This window comes from Psittacula echo (genome assembly GCF_963264785.1).
Source record: "Psittacula echo genome assembly, chromosome: 2".
NCBI classification, from domain to species: Eukaryota; Metazoa; Chordata; class Aves; order Psittaciformes; family Psittacidae; genus Psittacula; species Psittacula echo.
The window spans coordinates 62146013-62168230 of record NC_137737.1 but is presented as its reverse complement, the minus strand read 5'-3'; the positions used below and the strand labels follow the sequence as shown (position 1 = coordinate 62168230).

Sequence of the window (22218 nt, the reverse complement as noted above, 5' to 3'; positions counted from 1 at the left end):
ACCCTGATGAGGAAAAGATCAGCATGTAACAGTGCTGACCGTGAATGTGCGTTGGATTAATTTTGTAAATCTGGAAATTTTGGACAGGAACGTACTTTCTCAGAAATTGTAGATGGTGGTTTTTAGCTCACAAACCAAGGGCTCGGTCCTGTTCCTAGTTCTGGCTTTGGGGCTTTTGTATTTGGTGGGCATACTTTTTACACACTACTGAAAATTCAGGATGCATAAATATATTTGCAGGGCTTTGGATCTCGCTTCTTTAATGTTGAGTACTATTGTGTGAGAAGCTGTATCACATGGTATTTTTCTTGGCCCTTTAAAAGTTGACTTTTTGAAAATGTGCATAATAGTTCTAAAAGAGACTGTTCCTTAATATGTGCATCAGGAGGGCTTGTTGCTTGGAGCACTTGAGGCTGTCTTTTAATTTAATTTGAGTTTTTCAAATTGGATTCCAAAGGCTGGTCTTAATCCTTCATACTGCGTGTGCAGCCTGGGCTGCACATCTCCAGCAGAATTCAGTGTTTGAATTTCACCCTAGTCATGCATTAGATTTTAAGAGAACTGCTGGGTTCACAGAACTTTTCACACAGGTAATAATTATCCCTATTTATTAATAAAAGATCTAAAGACACTGGTGCTGCAGTCAGCAGAGGCTGTTGTTGCACTTGTCGCCAAAGCCTACCTGATGGGCACAGAGCCTGGGCAGCTTGCAGAGCCCATGGTCCCCTGCCAGAGGTGCCTGGCTCTGCAGTGGGGACAGGCTGGAGGTGGCACCCGGCTGTGCAGTGTCACCAGTGCCATCTCCTACACACCAAGCCAGCAGGCTATGGAAGGGCCCATGGTGCATCTGTGGAAGAAGAGCCTGGCCAGGCAGCAGTATGGTGCCAGGGACATCATCTTCCTCTAGAGCTGGAGGAAGCAGAGAAGGGGTTGAAGCTGCGTTTAAAGTGATGCTCAAACCCTTTCTCTGAGCTACTTTCTGCAACAGAGGAGGTCTTACCACTGTTGTATCGCTTTGGGTTTTTGTTTCCATGAAGAGTGAAAGGGAAGCGGTGGTGGTTGTAGTGACATTGAGCGATGTGGCCATGTGGCAAGGCAGCAATGAAAGGGGGCTAAATTTGGGAGGAGGGGGACTTTGATCCTCCAGGCAGATCTGCGTTTTGCTGTGACCACTGCAGTCGGATTATCCTTGTCAGAGTATCGCCTCTTTCTCCATAGTTCCTGCCTGCCGTGGTGTTGGAATAGAGTGTGAAGCTGCAGCATGTTTTGAATAATCCAGTTTTATTTTTGGCACGCTCTGGTGTAATTTAATGACCCTTCTTCAGTGAACGGCTTGTCTCTGAAGGCAGACTATAGAGTGAGTTCAAAAGGTGGTGTTGCTCATCATTCCTGACTGTTACCTGACATGACATACATCAGCTGGAACATTGCAGAGTTGCTGTGGAACTGCGACAGCACATTAATTTTTTCCTAAGTACCGTTTGCCTTGGAGTCCTTGCCAGCGAGAAAGGCATCGCTGGAGGATGACACCAGAGAGGGCTGAGCTGATAAACAAAAGAAAGAGAATAGCCGGCTGCGCTCACGTTGCCAGCTCAGAGGCTCGTTTGCATTTGTAGCACCCATTGGGAATAACAGATGCAGTAATTACCACAGCTTTCCCTTATCTCCCTAGGGAAGGTGGGCAAGGGTGACTGCCAAGGGTACTTGCCTCCTGGGAGGTAAGGGGACAAATTCGCCTGGCTGTGGCTAGGGGGGACACAGAGTTTCCCTCTGTCCTGCAGGAAAAGTGCCGCTGCTGTGATAAACCTTCAGGGAAGACTGATGTGCTGCAAGCACAGTTTGGGGCTGGAATTGGGTGCATTTCTAGCCTGCTGAGTGGAACCTGCAGAACCGACATTACCGACACTCGGAAGTTCAGTGGCTGTTGTCCCTGACAGAAAGGTTTTGCTGTTTTTTCCCAGTAAAGCAAGAGGTACTGGCATTTAAAAAAAAAGGAAGCTTCCCTGTGAGGGTGGTGAGGCCCTGGCACAGGTTGCCCAGAGAAGCTGTGGGTGCCCCATCCCTGGCAGTGCCCAAGGCCAGGTTAGACAGGGCTTTGAGCAACCTGGTCTAGTGCAAGGTGTCCCTGCCCATGGTAGGGGTTTGGAAGTGGATGATCATTAAGGTTCCTTCCAACCCAAACCATTCTATGATTTTATGATTAGGGCCTCAGGCTCGTGTGCTGGTAATGCAGAGCCTCCATCTATCAGAAAGCATGGGTAGGATGACTCCTGATCCCATCACTGCTCACAGCACCAGGGACACATTGCTCTGGGCACAGCCCACTGATGTCTCCAGGTAGCAGAGAGACATATGCAGCCCTCTGGAGGGTGAGCAGAGCTGAAGGAGTCCCTTCAGCAGGCCAGCAGTGAGGCAAGGCAGCGAAGATCAGCTTTGAGATGCTGGTGCCCACAGAGCAGCAGGGGTGGAGGCATGCTAAGGTGAGGTTGTTCCCCTGTGCTGGCTCAAGGACCCCATCAGCACAAGTCTGTGGCATGATCTGTCGCCTTCCAGGTTTTCCGTGCTGGCTGTGCAGCTCTGCTATTGCTTTTGTATACCTGCAGCTGTTAAATGGTTAGACCATTGGCCAAGAGCGTGCTGTAGGCAGCATTCAATGTGGTGTGCTCAATAACCAGCAATTTCAGTGGAATTGCGGCTGTCGTGGAGTAGTGAGACATCCTTGTTTATCCTTCACCTGGCCTCTGCCAGTTGGGCTGGAGGGTAAGTGGTCCCAGAAACCAGAGCAGGTCAATAGATCCATCTTGTTCCAAAATCCTAGTTAACTGGAACCAGTCGGAAACTTGCTGTAATGGAAATTTCGGTTTGTATAATTTTTGTAACAAAATGCAGTTGATCATGATTTTTGCTTTAGTCTGCCTCCACTTTTGTTTTTTGTCCTGTGATTTTTGCGTACTCCAACTTTTCAGGGAGAGAATTAGGCTTTCTTGCATATAAGCACATCTCTTGGGCAGCATTGCAGTCTCTGAATGCTGAAGCAATGTCGTTTGAAGACTCAATTTTTTTCTCTGAAGTTTCACATAAGAAGAGTGTCCTTGAGACAAACTCAGTCCATGTGCATCCTCCCAAGATGCTTGTCTTGTATGGTTCAATTAGTGCCATTTTCAAAGAAGCTAGTCTGTAGCTTCTCCCGTAGCATGGCATGCCTGTGGGCTGGATTGTTAAGGAGAGCTGTGTTTTTTTGTGTTATACCATGTCACTCTGTTCCAGCTGGGTATACTAAGTATACAGCTGGTTACTAAGTGACTGTATTTGTGCAGCGCCTTGTATCATTTTTGTTTGTTTGTTTGTTTTTTTCCAGAACACTATAATTACACATCTTCAAACGTAAATGCTGTCATGCCTCTAAATGTGGCACATTCCTCATTGTCAGCTCCATGTCATGGCCTTCAGACATCAAATCCCGTCATTTCAGTAGTCCCATCGACAAACCATCCTTCTGGATATGGAGGACACATGGACAGTGGGGCCTCCGACTATTACCTGCCACCGAACATCAGACCTAATGGAGCTCCAGCACTAGAGAGCCCTAGAATTGAGATCACTTCTTACATGGGACTTCACCATAACAACAATCAGTTTTTCCACGATGAGGTTGAGGAGGCCATCCCAAATGCCAAGCGGTCACCTTCCACTGCCACTTTGAACTTACCGAACATTGAGGCGTACAGAGACCCATCCTGCCTGAGTCCAGCAAGTAGCTTGTCTTCCAGAAGCTGCAACTCTGAAGCGTCTTCCTATGAGTCCAACTACTCGTATCCATACACTTCACCCCAGACCTCTCCATGGCAGTCCCCATGTGTCTCTCCGAAGACCACCGACACAGAGGAGGGCTACCAGCGCAGCATGGTGGCCTGCACCTTGCTCAGTTCCCCAAGGCACTCTCCGTCAACGTCACCCAGGACCAGCATCACAGAGGAGAACTGGCTGGGGGCTCGCAACTCCAGGCCTCCCTCCCCTTGCAACAAAAGAAAGTACAGCCTCAATGGCCGGCAGACCTCCTACTCCCCACACCACTCCCCAACGCCTTCCCCACAGAACTCACCACGGGTGAGCGTCACGGATGAGACATGGCTGGGGAACACCAACCAGTACACCAGCTCTGCCATCGTTGCTGCCATCAACGCCCTCACCACCGACAGCACCATCGACATGAATGACGGGATTCCCATCAAGTCAAGGAAGACCGCCATCGACCACACGCCATCCATGGCTCTCAAAACTGAACCGGCTGGCGAGGATCATGGGACCATATCGCCAACCGCCGATTTATCACCAGAAGACTTTTCCAGCTTTCAGCACATCAGGAAAGGAAACTTCTGTGAGCAGTACCTGTCTGTGCCACAGCATCCCTACCAGTGGGCCAAACCAAAGTCTCTGTCTCCAACATCCTACATGAGGTAAGGAACTCTGACTTAGAGGGCAATTCTGATAATATCTTTATTGCATGCTTTACTTTTTTCCTCCTTCCCCTTCCTGTCTCTGCTTCCTGGCAAATCTGCCCATCCATTCATTCCGCTTAGCCTTATCTTGTGACTTTGCCTCTGTTGTTGGTGCGGTGTGGCCATGAGTAAAGCCTTGAAGGATTAAAGAGGCTGTTCTTGGAAATGGCTGTGCATGGGTTATAACTGGCAGCTGCTTCCCAGGAGACGAGCTGCAGTCCTGGCAGTCTGGAGATGGGGTATTCAGAAACTCATCAAGCAGCAGGACACTTCTGTGCCATCAGACCTGGGGCTTTACTTAAATAGTTCATCATATCTTAGTATGGTTTTGTTGCAGAAGAAGGAGATGGTTTCATTATTGTGGCTATTAGAGGGTCTTTGACATTTACGCTTTATAGATAGTGAATACAAACCGAATAGTAATATGGTTCTTTTGTGCATTATTTCAGCTTTTACTTCACTTCTTCTAAAAGCTGCTCATCAGCCTTCTTTTCCTGTCTGTGTTGGACAGTGATTTTTTTCCCCCCCCCTCTTCCCCACCATTTTTACGTTTAAAAAAGAAAACCTTATTTGTCATCTGATAATATACTGGTTGCATATATTTATCACAAGAGATCCCGGGTAACTATAGACTGGTCAGCCTCACCTCCATCCCTGGGAAAGTGATGGAACACCTTATCCTTGATGCCATCTTAAGGCATGTCAAGGATAAGAGGGTTATGAGGGGCAGTCAACATGGCTTTACCAAGGGGAAGTCATGCTTGACCAACCTCATAGCCTTTTATGAGGAAATAACATTGTGGATGGATGATGGCAGAGCGGTGGATGTGGTCTACCTTGACTTCAGCAAAGCATTTGACACAGTCTCCCACAGCATCCTCATAGCTAAATTGAGGAAGTGTGGCCTGGATGATCAGGTAGTGAGGTGGACTGCAAACTGGCTGAAGGACAGAAGCCAGAGAGTTGTAGTCTATGGGGTGGAGTCTAGTTGGAGGCCTGTATCTAGTGGAGTGCTTCAAGGGTCAGTATTGGGACCAGTATTATTTAATATATTCATCAATGATTTAGATGAGGGAATTGAGTGTACTGTCAGCAAGTTTGCTGATGACACTAAGCTGGGAGGAGTGGCTGACACGCCAGAAGGCTGTGCTGCCATCCAGCGGGACCTGGACAGGCTGGAGAGTTGGGCAGGGAGAAACTTGATGAAATATAACAAGGGAAAGTGTAGAGTCCTACATCTGGGCAGGAACAACCCCAGGTTCCAATATAGGTTGGGGAACGACCTGTTAGAGAGTAGTGTAGGGGAGAGGGACCTGGGGGTCCTAGTGGATGGCAGGATGGCCATGAGCCAACACTGTGCCCTTGTGGCCAAGAAGGCCAATGGCATCCTGGGGTGTATTAGAAGGGGGGTGGTCAGTAGGTCGAGAGAGGTCCTCCTTCCCCTCTACTCTGCCCTGGTGAGACCGCATCTGGAATATTGTGTCCATTTCTGGGCCCCTCAGTTCAAGAAGGACAGGGACCTGCTGGAGAGAGTCCAGCGCAGGGCGACAAAGATGATTAAGGGAGTGGAGCATCTCCCTTATGAGGAAAGGCTGAGGGAGCTGGGTCTCTATAGTTTGGAGAAGAGGAGACTGCGGGGGGACCTTATTAGTGTATATAAATATATAAAGGGGGAGTGTCATGAGGATGGAGCCAGGCTCTTCTCAATGGCTAACAATGATAAGACAAGGGGTAATGGGTATAAACTGGAACACAAGAGGTTCCACTTAAACTTGAGAAGAAACTTCTTCTCAGTGAGGGTGACAGAACACTGGAACAGGCTGCCCAGGGAGGTTGTGGAGTCTCCTTCTCTGGAGACATTCAAAACCCGCCTGGACACATTCCTGTGTAACCTCATCTAGGTGTTCCTGCTCTGGCAGGGGGATTGGACTAGATGATCTTTTGAGGTCCCTTCCAATCTCTAACATACTGTGATACTGTGATACTGTGACTGTTGGTAGGAAGCATCACAGAATAGCCAGAATTTGAGTTACATCATTGCTTTTTCTTTAAGTCTCAGTTATGGTCTTTATTTTGAAGTCTCCTTGAAGGCTGTATACACAGAAGCATATGGTGCAGGAAAAGAGTTTGGCTTTCCAAAAGTTTGCAGGTTGTTCCCAGTCACTGGCTGTGATGGCCACCCCTTCTCCTCTTTCACCCCAAAAGTACACTTGGCTTCTTACTTTTGACAGCAAAGCTGTCTTTCTGAAAATGGAATAAGCAGGAACATAGCTGAAATGTTTTAATTATTGATAACATTTCCTGGCTCTCAGTCTGACCTTTCTCCTGCCAGCACCTCTCTGCTACGTGCCATCTCCAAAAACTGAAATTGAGGGGTGCATGGCCCTTCATGTCACAGCATGTAGTGCTGTGGTCGCCTTCCTTATCATCTCCTCCTCCTTCCTGCATTGCCCAAGTCAACCCAAGTCAAGGGCTGCAGGACTCTTGACTCAATTCAGTTCAGTGCTGGGAAGTATAGCAACCCCTTTGGGTCTGGCCAAGCCATCCAGAGGTAAGCACTTGGTACCTTTAGGAGCTGGGATAGAGACTTTTAACATCAGGCAAATCCTTCAGAGCCTTCCTGAATCCTTAAAAAGCCTTTTATGTTCTCCCACTGAAGTGCCGAGTAGCCCGCATTCATCAGAGAGGCCGCCTGTTGGCTTTTAAGTTGCAGGGGGGTTGCTTTTTGCTGAAGACTTCAAGGGCAATAATAGGAGAGTTTGACCAAACAGGCTTTTATCTTTCCATTGCAGCGAGTGGCCCATAGGCACTCTGCTGCAGTCTGTCAGGAGGCACCCGGCATGCCTGTGCTCTAACACAAACAAGAAAGGTGAAGCATACAGAACGAAGCTCCACTACGTTGTGTATTTAACATTTTTTTTCCACTGTTTTGGTCTTGTATAAAATATGTTTCCTGGTTCACAATATGTTTCCATGTGATCTCATTAACTTGTGCTCTGGGGCAGTTGGAAGTAACTGTTGAAACGTGATTTTAAGTTATTTTACCAATCAGATACACTGACCGTGCTTCCTTCCACCAAAAATACCTCTTGTTTTATGTATATGAAAGCGCTGGGCAAATGAGCACGGACGTCAACAGGATCACAGCCTACGCAACAGAAACTGTTATTTTAAATCTTTCCAAAAAAATTGGTTAAGAATTTGTCACAACAGAGCTGGATTTTTTTCCTGTTATGTTACACATCTGTTCTATTTCAAACACGAGGGCTGGAGGGGTGGGTTCCAACAAACAACTCGGGCTCCAAAATCTACCCGCTCATAATGATTTTGAGATAACCAGATTTGATTGCCTCCTCTGTCTCTTCCTGAATACGCGATACAATTTTCATCAAAAGCCAGCGTGCCTTGGAAAATCACTGAAACCTTTCCCTCCCTCTCTTGCATTCCCGTCTCTTTGAGGCAGGAGAGAGGAGGCTCAGGCAGACCGTTGGCTGTGTGCTGTCTCCCTTCCTGGGGTTTTATAGCAGGCATCACCCTAAAGGGGAAACTACCTTTTTGTGTTGTTTCTAAAATTGATGATGTTATTCATTTATTGTAATTGAAGCACAATCTGCCTTAGGCTTTTCAAGTCCCAAAGGAAGGGAAAGAGTATATATAATGACATATAATATATATTATATATGTACTATATGCCTATAACAAAAGTATGATAATGCCTGCTTTAACAGAAACACAGTATTTCTGTGCCTCGTGCTTCTCTTGGTTGCTTACGAGGATTGTAAGCTCAGAGGCTCAGCATGGTCCCCAGGCTGTGGGCTCCTTGGAGCAGGTTTGGGCTCACACATTCCCTTCAAGGGCTATGAACAAGTGACTCTGTTCCTGCATGGGACTTGTCACACGGGTTCTGAGGGTTGCAAGACAAGGTGGGAGAGCAGAACCCAACCCTGCAGCTGAGGCTGAGGCTGCACAGGGTAACCCAGGGCTGCTGGGGATTTATCTTTGGTGCTTTGCTCAGGGTCTTGCGCCAGATCTTTGGATGTAGAAAATATTTAGAGACCAAGCAGAGATTTCCAGGGGAAGTTTGGAACAAACTCTAACGTAGCGATGGCAGTCGTACGTTTCCAGACCAAAATTGGTTACCTAAATATACCAGTTTACCTCAAAAATTACTGGAGGTAAATCATTATGCAGAGAGTCAAGCAATGGCTTTGTGAAATTCCACTTTAGCTTTTAGTTCTGAGGTCTTTTTTTTTAATTACAGCATTTATGCATTGCACTCAAGATGCAAATGCAAGAAGTTTCCATGTTAGTCCCTCTTTTCCAGTTAATGTACCAAGTAGTTCAAAACGAAGCACTCTACCAGGCAGTTATCGTATGAGCAAGTGATGCTCTGTGTTTCTCAAGCTCTTGCTGTCTCAGTTGTGTTCGTTTCTGTGATATTTCTCCATCACTCCTTAGTGCTGTGTAATGCAGAATCTCCCATGGGCAAAAATGTCAAAGATAAAATGGAAGTACAGGACTTCTGCCCTTGGTATTGGGGCAGGATTAGTGACTATTTCCAAAACTAAAATCCCTTTTTTTTTTTTTACCCACTCATTAGCATGTCCCAAATCATCCTATATTACAACAGAAAGTATAGGCACCCACAAAAGTGAGGGATTTCTGAGTATCTTGCACATTTTTTATGACTTCCTCTTTAGCCACTGTATTTGACTAAATACAACCTGAAATTTCCTGGAGACGTTTCCTTACACATTGAAAAGTAACACATTGTAGTTATTTCGGGTGTCATCAAGAAGTGTGTTTGCCTGTAACACTTGAGTTTACATTAATGTAGTGCTTTTTAGGGAGGAGGAGGAAGAGAAAGACTGGGTTTGTTGGTCAGGCATATGGCATGTGTGAGGTCTACCACACCAAAAAGAGCTTCCAGGAATAGACACCCTGTTCCAGGTGCTTATGAAAGCTCCCTACTGTATATTCTTGTACAGTTTATGTTTTTTAAACTGTCGAAAGCCACATTTTCTTCAGCTGCAGTCTCTTCAACCTCAAAAATATACATGTATGTTCTTGACTTCACAGGTGAGGGGTCATGTAGTTTTACATATAGAGGCTGTAGTTTGCACCCTGAGAATGTATGGGTGGATACCTGTCTACCCATTGCAAAAGCACATTTGGCTTTTACCTGCGTCAATGGGCTGGTTTATTTTTTGTGGATTTTTTGGATTCCGCTTTTGTGACGGTGACAGTATTAAACTCAAGCATGCAATAATTGTTCGTTGAGGCCCTGAAATATATGATTTCCTTAAAAATTGTATTTTTTAAAATGTGGCATATCTTTTCCTTCTTTCTTTTGATTTCTGCACCTTCCAGATGCTCTGATGCTCTTTGATGCCTTTTTAATTCTTCCTTTTTTTTTTTTTTTTTTAATTAAATATATATTTTGTTCCAGATTGTGAGACAGAGGACAGCCTTACTTGGGAGAAGTTAGTTTCTCAAGAAATCGGGGTTTTCTGAAGGTGGAAAAAGGCACCAGCTATCTTAAGATGAGATAGTCACCGGCTCAACAGCACCGGATTTGCTGACCTGTGCATTCATGGCAAACTTGCGTGTTTATGGCAAGCCAGAGGAAGTTCCTCAGACAAAGCAAAGGCAGGACTGTCTGAGCAAGACCCAGTGAAATGGGGACTTGTGGCTGTGTGTCGGTGACCATCTCCTGGGGCTTGTTAGTGTTAATTGAGGGGCACAGGGAGTGGAGGAGGAAGAGCCTGCAATGCCTCTAACCTTCTTCTCTCTCCTGCTATATATTTATGCTGGATGAGAATATTTAGATGCATCAACAGGTTTGGTTTGCCACCACATAGCAGTGGCTTTTGATTACGTTAGGTTGCCGTACCATAAGGCTGAAGACTGCTTGGGAGCCTGTCTCAGTAAACTGATCTGTTTGTTTGTTTGATTGATTTAATCGTCCCCATGCTTTCTCCTGCCTGTTTTCCAGTTCATTCATACACCCTTGTGAACATCTTATTAATGGTCTTCCTTCACCAGCTCGTTTTAGAATGGTGTGATTCTAAATTCAGAATGAGCAGAGATGTGATGCCAGCTGCTTGTTATCTCCATTCCCGCAGCAGTACTTCCTTGTTCTCTCTCTAAGCTAACAAATGCAAAATTTCCCATGCAAATCGATCTCTAAATGTGCAATTTCAGGACAGTGTTGTTAAGTATTATCTGGGCGTATGATGACGACTCGCGTTTTCAAGACTTCAGCGTGAGGAATTCCAGTGCTCTGCATGCACTTCACGGAGGAGCTACTTGCTCGGCATGCCAGCAAAATGCAGCCAAGTCTGGGGTGGGACGCAGCATCTATTTTAACAGCTCACAGCCAGATTGCTCAATTGTCATGCAGGAAATTAAAAAAAGGAAAAAAAGAGAGCAAAATCTCTCCACATTAACTCATAGGTGAAATATAAAGCAGGTCTATTTTTTTCTGACCACTGTCAAGTTGGTGGGCACATAGGCATCATTGTTGTTTTCTTACTCTTCCAGAAACCACACAAGGATCTTTAGCAGCCATGTGCTTCGACGTGAGACATGGGTAATAAATAATAAGTTATAACCGTATTTGCATTTGGCGCACAGTCGGAGCAGGGGCAAGCTAGCAGCCTGGTAAAAGTTTCAGCAGCCCTGTGATTTCTCTAGTTTGTGTTTTTGTTTCTAAAGGAACACTCCCACATATTAAAAATAAGTTTAGTGCAGGGCATCCAGTCTCAGCCACACTCCTTCTAAGTCACTTGCTTTACTTTTGGTGCTGAAGCACACTTACCATCATGCTCTTCCAGGCAGTGGCTTATGCTCCTAGCAGGCAGCTATCTGGGGTAGATGACCCCATGCTGTGGTAGTTGGCCAATAAGCAGGGTTAGTCCCTGTGTGAGACTGGCAGTTGTTCTGACACCTTTTGCACAGCCAGCCTAGTTAAGGACAAAGATGTTTGCAAATCTTTTTTTCAAGTGGCCTTGTGCATCTAGTAGCTTAGAAAGTGTAACGGTAGTTTAATTCCCAAATGCATAGCAGTCATGTGAAAATGGGGCTTAAACACCTATGCAAAGTTTAGTAGAAATGTTTGGCTTTGGTTCCTCCCTGTCTATATTTCAGTGTGCTGCTTAGCATCTTTCTTTTTCTTTTTCATTTTTTTTTTTTTTTTTTTTTTTGGCAACTTGATAAATCTTTCTGCTAAAAGCAGAAGTCAGCCAGACTGGATAATCTGTTTTTGATTTAATCATATTGTGTATCTGGTGTATGCAAAATAAATCACTATTCATCTGGTTTGTAATCTGATTTACGTAGGACAGAGGAGTTACATTGAGCGAATTTCCTATAGCCCAACACCAGGTTTTGTGAACCCACCTTTAAACAACCAACCCTCATTACAGCATTTAGGAAGGCTGCAGTTAGATTTATTATGGTGCTGAAAGGAATGGGACAGGTTTTCAGTTGGTGGAAAATTTGATCTGAGGGAAATACACCAATGTATATTTGATAGGAAGACTGTGTGAAGACCTTTTATTTCTCTTCTTGACCCCTGTGGAGGGGCTCTCCTCCCCTCTGTGTGATGCTGGCTAGATGAGGTAGTTTGGGCCTTTTCAAATTGATAAGGCTTATTTGCATCAACCAGATTTGACCACTACACCATTTGCTTGGTGATTTTTTCCTTTAACCACGTTTAGCTGCAGGAAATTAAGTGCATGATGAAGATAACCTAACATAGGAAATAGCTCTGACAGCCCCAGCCCATGACACTGTTAAATGCATCACTCTGCTTCCTTTATCAGGAAAACTGCCATTAATTGTCAATTTATAATTGGGCAGGTGGTATTTTGGAATTTCAATGATAGATTGCAGGCTAACAGCAAACAGTATTTACAGGCATTATTTAAGAACCTGAATTTTACAACTCAATTATACTGATATTTTCAGGTGATGATTTGAAAGAATTCTGCTTTGGTTTTGGCTTGGTTTGGTTTTTTTTTTTTTTTTTAAGGAGATATAATTAGTTATGAAACTACTTCTTGCTTCCGTGTGTCTTCAAAAAAAAAATCCCTCTTAACTAGTTGTCCTGTTTAAGTTCTTAAAATTTCTAATCTGATAGATGTTGTGTCCACAGAAAAAAAAAAAAAAGAGATCCATCAAGTGAAAATTTACTTAAAAACAGAAACATCTGTTTAAAAATGTGTGCTGATCATCACCAGGAGAGACACAGCTGTTTTGCTCTGCTCTTTGTCATTTATCATTAGTCAAATTTGGTTTATCCAGGTTTTTTTTTGCTTTGACTTTTTCAGACCAGAGTGTGTGTACCTAACATGTTATGCAAGGAATAGTGGCTATAGACCGGTTGCTTGTAGTTTTTTTGGCCATTCCTTCACTCTTTCTTGTGTCTAGTAGCGGAACAGCTTCTCCTTGCCCCTTGGGTGGGTGCTGGCCATTTTCGGGGAAAGGCTTTCACAGGAGCTCAAAACATGTAGCTTCCTGCCTCTAGCAAAGGCTGGGACTTCCATGCTTGACGGGCACTGCATCCAAATTCAGGATTTGTCCCTGGCAGAGTCTTGCCTCTGCAGAGAGTGCCCCACTGGCTCCTGCTGGATCCAGATGTTTGCAGGAGCTGGGAGCCCTCACAAAGACAACATCTTTCTTTTGGATGAGCTCACATTCGGGCTGAGCTGGGAGCTGTATGGCTACTTCCTTCTCTTTCCCTGTTATTTTTGAGGGTGCTCCATGTCCTGAGGGCCGTAGAGCAGAGTAGTTGGAAGTTTGGAGCCTGTGACTCACCAGCAAGCTGTGCTGGGGTAGCAAGGAGTGCCCAGGGAGTGAGGATGGTCCTGGTCCTCACCCAGGGCTGGGACTTAGTGGCTCAAGCTGACCCCTGTAATGCATGTAGTGTGTGTCTATAGGTGTTCAAATCACATGGCTCAGCTTTATAAGCAGTGAAGAAAGATAATGTAGAGAAACTTGGCACCACCTGAAGTCGCATCAGTGTATATGCACACGTGCAGTTGGCAGACATGAGTTAAGTATGCCAGTGATAAAGGGCTGGATAAGCACTTAACAAAACCAGAAATCCCCTCTGGTTCAAGTGGTTAAAGTCTCTGTCCTGCAGTGGGAGATAGCAAGGATGCTTTGGGGAATATGAGAGCTGTAATACCTGAGGAGCTACAAGAGCGCTGGGTTAGTGTGTGGATCACTGGGATATTAAAATAAAGTATTAATTCTTCAGCTGAATATGTGCTTGTAATATACTCATCCAGTGTGGAAGCTCTTGTGCATCCTTTCCCTCCCAGCCAGCTCATTTCAGCCGTGATTCACACTGCTCAGGCTGTCCTTGCACCAGCACTATATAGTGAGGAGTGGAACCAGTAAATCCTCAGTGGCCAGCCTCCTTGCGTCCTGGATGAGAGCTAACTAGCTCTTTAGCTTCTTCATCTGCATGCTGCAAGTATCGCTGGTCTATTGTGGTGACGAAGGGTCAGAGACCCTTACTTTTGGCTTGCTGGTTATGTTCTCCGGGTTGATGGGAGAGATAATAAAGTTTGATGTAAGAAGGCAGGGTAGCATGTTGCGGTTGTGCCATTTAACTACTTGTAAAGGCTTTTGAAGGACACCTGGTGAGGAGAATCCACCAAAGTAAGGAACATATGCTAGACATAAAATGAGTCTTTTCATTGTGAAGCTTTTTGCTTCGATTTTAAGATCAGTAAATTTGTCTCAGACCTACTGTTTCTACAGTCCTTGTTTGTTCCTTTTTTCACTTTTTTCAACCCAAAGCATTAACTTGACGTTTCTTACATCTGAGCTCTCCTGACTGTTTTCAAGTGTGGTTTTACACTGGAAGTGGGTTTCTAAGAATGACACTTCCCCACTATCGCATGCTGTCAGGCCTGCTTGCTTGTGTGATGGTAATGAGTCCCTAATATTTCAGTTAATTGCAGAGTCAATACCGGGCTGGAGGAATGAGCTGGATTTTCTTCAGGCTTGTGCATCATCGTTAGTAGGATTTGTAAGCAAGTTCTGACTTCAGAGCTTCCTCCCTGGTAGTGCGTGAACCAGAAGGAGATTGGCTTCGCTTTGAGACTGATGTGTTTTGTGTTGGGAAGGAAGCTGGGAAATAGCTTTTTTAATTCTTCCTGCCCCCTGTAAACTGAGCAGATTTGTTGAAATCCATTAGATTCATTAAAGCAGAACTCCTCCAGAGCTGGTTTGGCATTGAGTTTCACAGCAGAAATCCTGTTCCTTAAATTCCTCTGCATCCTTTCTGCCTACCATTTTCCTTTTGGTTCACAGATCAATTTATTAAGATATTTGTAAGCTGTGTCTTAACATTTTTCCATTTTGGTTACAAATCGGATAGCATCTGGGCCATCACCTGTGCTCAACCCATAAATCTTCATAAAATAACCATTACCTTTTAAATTACTTATGTCATGGCCTTATCCACATTGATGAAATCTTAAATGTAAGATGGTGAAGGATGAACTGTGAAACATGGTCTTCAAAGCAATAGCACTGGATGCTTGTGGTTTGTGATAGTGTACTTGATGTTAATTTTTAATGTGTTTTCCTTTCCTTTGTAGCCCATCCTTGCCTGCCCTTGATTGGCAGCTGCCATCTCACTCAGGACCTTATGAACTGCGTATTGAAGTGCAGCCGAAATCCCACCACCGAGCTCATTATGAGACAGAAGGCAGTCGAGGGGCTGTGAAGGCATCTGCGGGGGGCCACCCTATTGTGCAGGTACCAAAACGTGTAACGAGCAGCACAGGTTGTTTATCTCAGCACTCTGTGGTGGGCACCCTTTCTTCTCCAAAACTGGAGAGGAGATTTTTCCTGTCCTCGGAGATTACTGTGCGTGAGTGTGCCTTGGAGCATATTTAAAACCGGACGAACCAAGCCTTTATTAAAAACAAGGCAAGCGCAGCTAGTTGCTCTTAGCAATGTGAATATGGTGCACGCGGATTGCTGCTGTGTCCATGTACAACCAAGCAAGTGTTCAGCTGGCAAGCAGTGACTGTGGACCTATCTGCAGTCAGCTTCCAGACATGCAGTTTATACTGAAATCAGCTGGGGATGTGCCTCAGTACATTTAGTCCTTAACTTGCAGTTGGATCTAATCAGAGCTGTGAACGCATGTTGGAGGGCAGAGCTGTAGCAGTAATGTGGAAGTATGTTGCTGGTTTGGATGTTGCAGTGAATACTGAGGGAAGCGAAGCTTTTTGAGTTTCTTCTGTTTAGTTCTGTAAACCCTTCCAGCCGCTCTGGAAAGCATCTGAGGTCTGAATCTAGTTTCACGAATCCTACTGAGCTCTTCAGTTACTGTACAGAAAGCATTTTAATTTAATAACACTGTAAACTGACCCTTAATTCATTTATATGACTAGTCTCATTCATTTTTAAAGGACTTTTCTCAGGAGTGGGAAGAACAAGATTTAGTTGTTTAAAACAAAAATGTAGCCGGAGAAAGCCAGCTGTGCCTGTCCCTCCTCAGCTACTTCTTTCTAACCTAGAAGTTAAACTTCCAGTTCCTTTTGTCAGGGTGGTGACACCTTGTGCAGCGCAGGTTTTATCAGAGCCTGGATGCCATGGCACCCATGGAAGTCAAGGCACAGTCTGTGGGAAGGAGGCAGGCGCTGCCGCCCCGCTCACGCTGCTTGTGGGTTTATGCCACAACTCTTCCCATAGGAGCAGCAGCCTGTTGAAAATCAATGGCTCAAGATGATGTACAGGCCACACGTGCAAGGCTCACGTGTGTTTGTTTATTTGCTGTAAAGCCCTGTTAGCAAACATGTCGTTTGAAGGAGCGATGCGAGTCTGAGATGACACTGGGCAGGGAATGCTGCTACAGAGGTTGTGTGCGCCTGCAGCAGCTGAAAAAGGAAAGTGAGGGGAGTTGTCAGCAGCAGACAGAGTTTTCTCTTCAGCTCTGCCAAAGCTCATCAGTGACATAGGATTATGGAAGTCATCCGATGAAAGACTAAAGGTTTTAGCAGAACATTTGTGAACGATATTAAAGAGGGATCTGTGGCAGACAGTTCATACCTACTCTGTTTGTGGCAAATGCAAGGAAATGTAAATGGGGATCCATTAATTCGCAGTGGCCAGCCTGGTGTTTAAAGTTTCCTACGTGCTTTTTGGAAAGACTGAATGTGATGCCAACATTTAATTGGACTAAATGTGTCCAGACATTTCCCTTCTCATCCCCTGTTGGGATTGAGCATGCTGCTTCCAAACACAAACAAGAGTCAGAAAAGAGGAGAGGAAACTGCGGAAGGGCATGAAGGGAAAGGGGAGGAAGCAGCCAGTCCTAGTCCTGTCAATCGGCTCTACCGGTTTAATAAGGATTAATGTATTTTTCAGTCCTTTTATTACAACCTGAACATCCTTTTCTTGCAAAAGAACCAAAGAACAGAAACATAAAGGGCCAGAAAAGGCTTCTCCATGCTGACATTGCCATCCCAGGCAGAGTTACCTATTTGAGGAAATACTTAAAATCTTCTGACTTTGACCAGAGATGGATGGAGGGATGGATGGATAGATGGACGAAAAATACTTCCAAAAAGAAAGTACATACTTAAAAATACTTTTAATAAAAGAAATAGTAAGTACTTATAAATAACTTAAAAACTAAGAGTACTTACAAATAAATGAAAGGAGGAGGAGGAAATCTAGGGAGTAACTTCTTATGAATCAGTGGCTGACAAAAGCTGTAAAGTGCACCTCTGAACCAACATATTTCCAGATGTTGCAGGTGTTTGAGTCGGGTTTTATTCAGTCTGCTGTGTGACATAGAAAGAAGCCCAAGCTTCAAAGTTCACACGCAGCTGTAAGCTCGAACAGTATCTGAGTGTCTTCAGGTGAGAGATTCTGGCTCAAGCTTTTCTCCCTGGTATTTCTCAGTGTTTTCAATTGTGTTGACTCAGGGAGACTTGTCATAAAACCGCTGACCTCTTTCGCTACCCTTTTGTGTTGTGTTATTTTTTTGCCCCATGTGGACAGTCAGGTCTTTCCTATGTCATTGCTTTGGGAGAGCTTGTTAAAACTCTTACCTTTTACCTTCAACAAGAAGAGAATGAAGAACAGGTCTCTTCCTCCCTTCTCCATTTCAAACCCCGTTTTACAGTATCCTGCTTCCTAAGCCAGGAGATTTTCTTAACACTAGTACCTCCACATATCTGTAGGGCACGCTAAGGCAGAGGAGAAGTACGTGGCTCATGGCACGGTTCTCCAGCAAAATTGCCAGGAGGTTGCCTTCTCTGCAGCTGGAGTCTGTTTATCTGCTTGTTCCAGGCAGCATTAGCTTCTTTGCTGCTGCTTCATCTCCTCTGGTAGGAGGTGGAAGGTTTGAGAATCAAAGGTTTCCAAGGCAAGCATGCTGGATGAAGAGAGCAGTGGTGTAGGAGGACAGGAGTCTCTTGTGGGTGTAACATAAGTCCAGGGCTGGAGGCTAATTTTTTCCTTGGCTCTAGCGGCTCCTCCAGGCTGGTGACTTTTCTCTGGAGCTGGAGAGGGACACATGGAAAGCTGAAGAGCCTTGCACTGGGACCCAGGCGCATGCTGAATGCCACTCGTGTGTAAGATTCCTCTCCTCTTCCAAACCTGACCCGGGGAAAGGGCAGGCAGTGCTGAGTGTAGCAGGCTACTGGAGGGGGTTATGCTGACCTGTGGAAGGGGCAAACCTGTGGGTACTGGCAGCTGCCTGCAGCAGCAGAGTCTTGCCCCACCTTGGTGCTGGAAGGTGCCACTCTGTCCTTATAATCTCTCCATCATCTGTACGGGGCTTGCTCACTGGAGGCTCCTGCAGGCTGCCTCCCAGGAGTATTTCATACCAGCAGAATTTCCTATGGATTTTCTTCTGTGGGATGGCTGCGCTCTCCCTTCTGCACTTAGGAGCAAGTTTTGATGCACTTTTTTGAGCACTTTTTTGATGCACAGTTTTGAGCACTTCAGGTTGCCTGTGAGGGATGAGGAGCCTGGTAACGTAATACTCCTCTCTCTCTCATTTTGCCTTTGCCTCTTTGGGTGTTTGGCTGCCGTGGCGGCCCCAAGCCGTTGCTGGTCGCGATTGCTAAACCCATTGCTCACTCCCATTGAGAGTGGGATGAGCTGGCACACCTAGCGAGCTAAAAATGTTGCAGAAGATTGGCAAGCAAGTGGTGCTGGGGAGCAGTGTTGATGAGCTCACGGCTGGCATCAGCTTTTACCTCTTGGCTTGGGGAAGTATTTTGTGAGTTGTCGTTGCCTTTGGTGATTTCAGACCAGGATACTCCCGCCTCTGAGTCAGAATGGGGCTGGTGCTCCAGATGGCATCGGGTGTTAAGAAGCTGCATGCCCTGCCAGGTGAGGGTGAAACCTGCGACCACTTTGGGGAGCAAAATCATGCCTCTAAGCATCCTTCTGGCACCTGTGTGTTTGGAAATCCTCTGACTAGGATTTCTCTGAATGAAGCAAGGTGAAGTGTATCAGGACTTTAGGGAACTCATGGAGTTGGATAGCTACAGCCATACTTTAAGTGAGGTGAATTTAATTCAGGGGGTTTCCATCCTTACAAAGGTCCTCCATTTGTACCTATCTCTCATTCTTCATTTTGAGAGTGGTGGTGAGGAGTTGCACAAGACGAGGGTTACATTCCAGCCAGCAATGGCTCTGTTTCGGCTACAGGTAAGTAATCTGGCAGATAAAAGTTTAGGCTCCCTGGGGAGGGATGGCACCAGGTTATAAATATATGGTCTGTAGATATTCTAATTAATAACTCATCTTTGGAATAAGTCAAGCACTTTGGCTGGCTGAGATGGAATTTTTACAAGCAGGGTGCGGTGTATGTGTGAGATAAAATCCAAATACTCAAGAACGTTTAATTAAAGGGTATGATGTACTCCCATAGAAGGCTGGACTAAGTGGCGAAATAAAATAGTCAAATACACAGAACAGTCTAGTAAGCACTTTAAAAAGTCACAATTATTACTCATTTTTCTTACACAAAATATGCCAGGAATTTTGTTTAAGATCGCTCTTGATGTGAGGTAGATAAATTGGTTAGGAAAAGGGAAGAAGAAGTTGTAGGGGTTTTCTTTTTTTCATCTAGGTAACTGGTACTAGCCAGAATTTGTTTTCCTCTTGGAAAAATAAGTTAATATTGAAGATACAGTGAATGCTGCTTTGCCTTTCACAGTATTGCTTTGCAGCGAGGTGTAAAGAGGTTGTGTAGCATGTGTGCTCCAGTAGAGAATTTGATCTGAGCCTCTAAACAGGTGAATAGTTGGAACTCTCTCATTTTGCAGGCAAAACACAATGATTTGTCTGCTGATTTACATAGGCAAAGTGTTGTCTGTGCCAGGAGACTTGCTCACAGGAGTTGGCTATGTCATTTCTTGACAAGATCTCAAGTATGCACTTTGGGTCTGATTGTCAAAGGCCTTGAGGCATATGTTGGGATTTTAAAATCCCCTTATGACTAACAAGGGTCAAACTCTTCTCTAAAGCAATTGTTGTCTAGGTATTTTTGTACGCCTCCACATCACCACAATTTTGCACCAACATGCCTCTGAGCTATTTGTGCACCCCAGTAACACGTGTTATCATTTGCTTCCCATGAATCAGCTGGTTTTGTTGCTTTTGGATAATGAGCTCAGGTAGTCCAGACCAGGTGCTGGGCACTGCAGGTACCTATCAGAATCCTTTCTCTTTTCATCTTCTGGACTCGAGAGCTATGAATACTTTTGCAAACACCTCAGAGAATAGAAAGCCTTGTGATCAAACCATTGTAACTTCAGGGGGCAGCAGGCAGTCCAGAAAGCTGCAAATGCATTCAGGTTTGGGCTTTATGTTTTACATCAGAGCTTCATATAGCACTTCACATATAGCACTTTGCATGCACCTGGCTTCACAAATAGTTAACAGTGTGAGGTAAGAGAATTGTGCAGTTACACAGAAGGCAAAATGGGAAGAAAAGAGAAATGGAGAGCTTAAAGGAAAAGACTGGAAAGAGGTGTTCACCCTTGATGACAGGGAGGAGATGAAAAGGTAAAGAAGCCGATAGGACGACTCTTCCAGACAGAGTGGGGCAAGTCCTTCATAGCAATACTCTGATGCTGCACAGCAAGCCTGAGCCCGTGGTTAATTTAAGCACACAGTCTGGGACTTTGCATATATGTGCAGTGCGTGCATAAGTGCTTTTCTTGGTAGGGGTCCCCCGGTGCTGCGAGTTTGTTTAAAACAGCGTCTGCCACAATTGCTGGCTGAGTCAAGGGAACTGGAAGGAAAACAGTCCCTGGTGGGTCCAGCTCATGGACATCTGACCAAGAGGAGTTAATATATGGTAAAAATCATGTTAGCTGCTTTCCCCTTCCCTCTCTGGGTCTATCAGAGATGAGAAAAGGGCATATTCTTGTTAGTAAGCGGTGATTCAACTTGTCATGCTGTAGTGGGCTTCCGCTCTGTGCTGGTCTTAAGTTCTTTGACAGTGTCATACTTTTATCCAGATGGAAATATAACGCTTTCTTATGGTGAGGATATTAAGACATTGGCAAGCACCTGTTAGCCAGGTTGCAATTAATAGCACAAAGCCATGCAACCATACAACAAACCAGACAGGGAGCCTACATTTTATAGCCTTGTTTTAGACAGCCGGTACTTCTTAAGAATAAATCTAAGCTGAATGGCTTTCTCACTTCTTGCATCTGTATAGTTAAAGCTAACCTCAAACTAGAAGACAGATAATCAAAACTGAAAAGTAGAATGTTTTGGCAGATGTTTTAAGGCTGCTATTGCTTCTATAAATCCAACAAATGGAACAAAGCCCATTGAAAGCTTTTCATCGCAGTTTTTCATCATTAGAAGATTGTATTTAGTGAAAGGGAGTTTCTCTGTTTTGGTATTTCACATGAAGTTGGTCCCACAGGGTAGCTCCACAAGCACAGCCATATAGGTAGCTTATGGCCTCCCTGAGAAGGGTCAGGTCCATAAGGGAGCAGTTCTGGAAAGTGTGCTGCTGTCAGACGGTGAAGGTTTCATGACCCTGAAAACGCAACTTCAGCTCTGATCTATGAGCAGTCCTGGGGACAGGCCTCTGCTGTTTGGTGCAACAGCCCTCTCCAAATGAAAAATGAACATTCCACCAGCCAGCACTTGGGGGATGCACTCTGCTCTCCTTTAAGAAGGATACCTCTCCCACGCTCGGCCTCATGGATGCCACAGTACATATCCCGGCTGTTAGGATGCCGGGATATTCAATCTGGCTTTCCAGCCTGAAGGATTTAGCCCAACACCCTAATTTTCCCGTCAGTTTGGAGTTGCTGGCTGCTGGCAAAGCTGGAGTTAGTGGTGGCCTTGAGGGACAAGGGGATGGAAAGTGTTCCCACTCTGCCACTGTTGCTGTCTCTGTTCCCTTGGGAAAGGAGATGCTGATACCAGCTCCCAGCGTTTCCTTTCCTTGGCCTCTCCTAGTTTCCTTTCTGCTGCGTCCTGTGTGACAAGGTAGTTGGTGACATTGCTCTCACTCTGTAGGGCATCTTCTAGCTGTCCTCTGGTGGTGGTGGATAAGGCAAAGACCTTCTAGGTTAGACTGAGGAAGGAAGAAAAGGAATAATCTTTATCTCCTCCACTGCTCACAGAGACATCTTTCTGCTTCCCTTGTTGGGCTGGTTTTGGTGACCAGCAGCACATGCACCCTGAGTGTCTC

The 22218-nt window shown here is 45.2% G+C and overlaps 1 protein-coding gene across 3 annotated transcripts in view; it reads left to right on the top strand.

Annotated features, from left to right (window-relative positions):
• Positions 1–22218, top strand: part of NFATC1 (nuclear factor of activated T cells 1) — a gene marked incomplete at its 5' end in the record, with an annotated part of 115872 nt that overhangs the window by 6203 nt on the left and 87451 nt on the right. For all 3 annotated transcript variants that reach the window (XM_080610311.1, XM_080610313.1, XM_080610312.1), the window contains 2 exons: positions 3359–4457; positions 15119–15278. In XM_080610311.1, the coding sequence (XP_080466437.1) occupies positions 3359–4457; positions 15119–15278 (1259 nt within the window). The remainder of the gene's footprint in view (positions 1–3358; positions 4458–15118; positions 15279–22218) is intronic.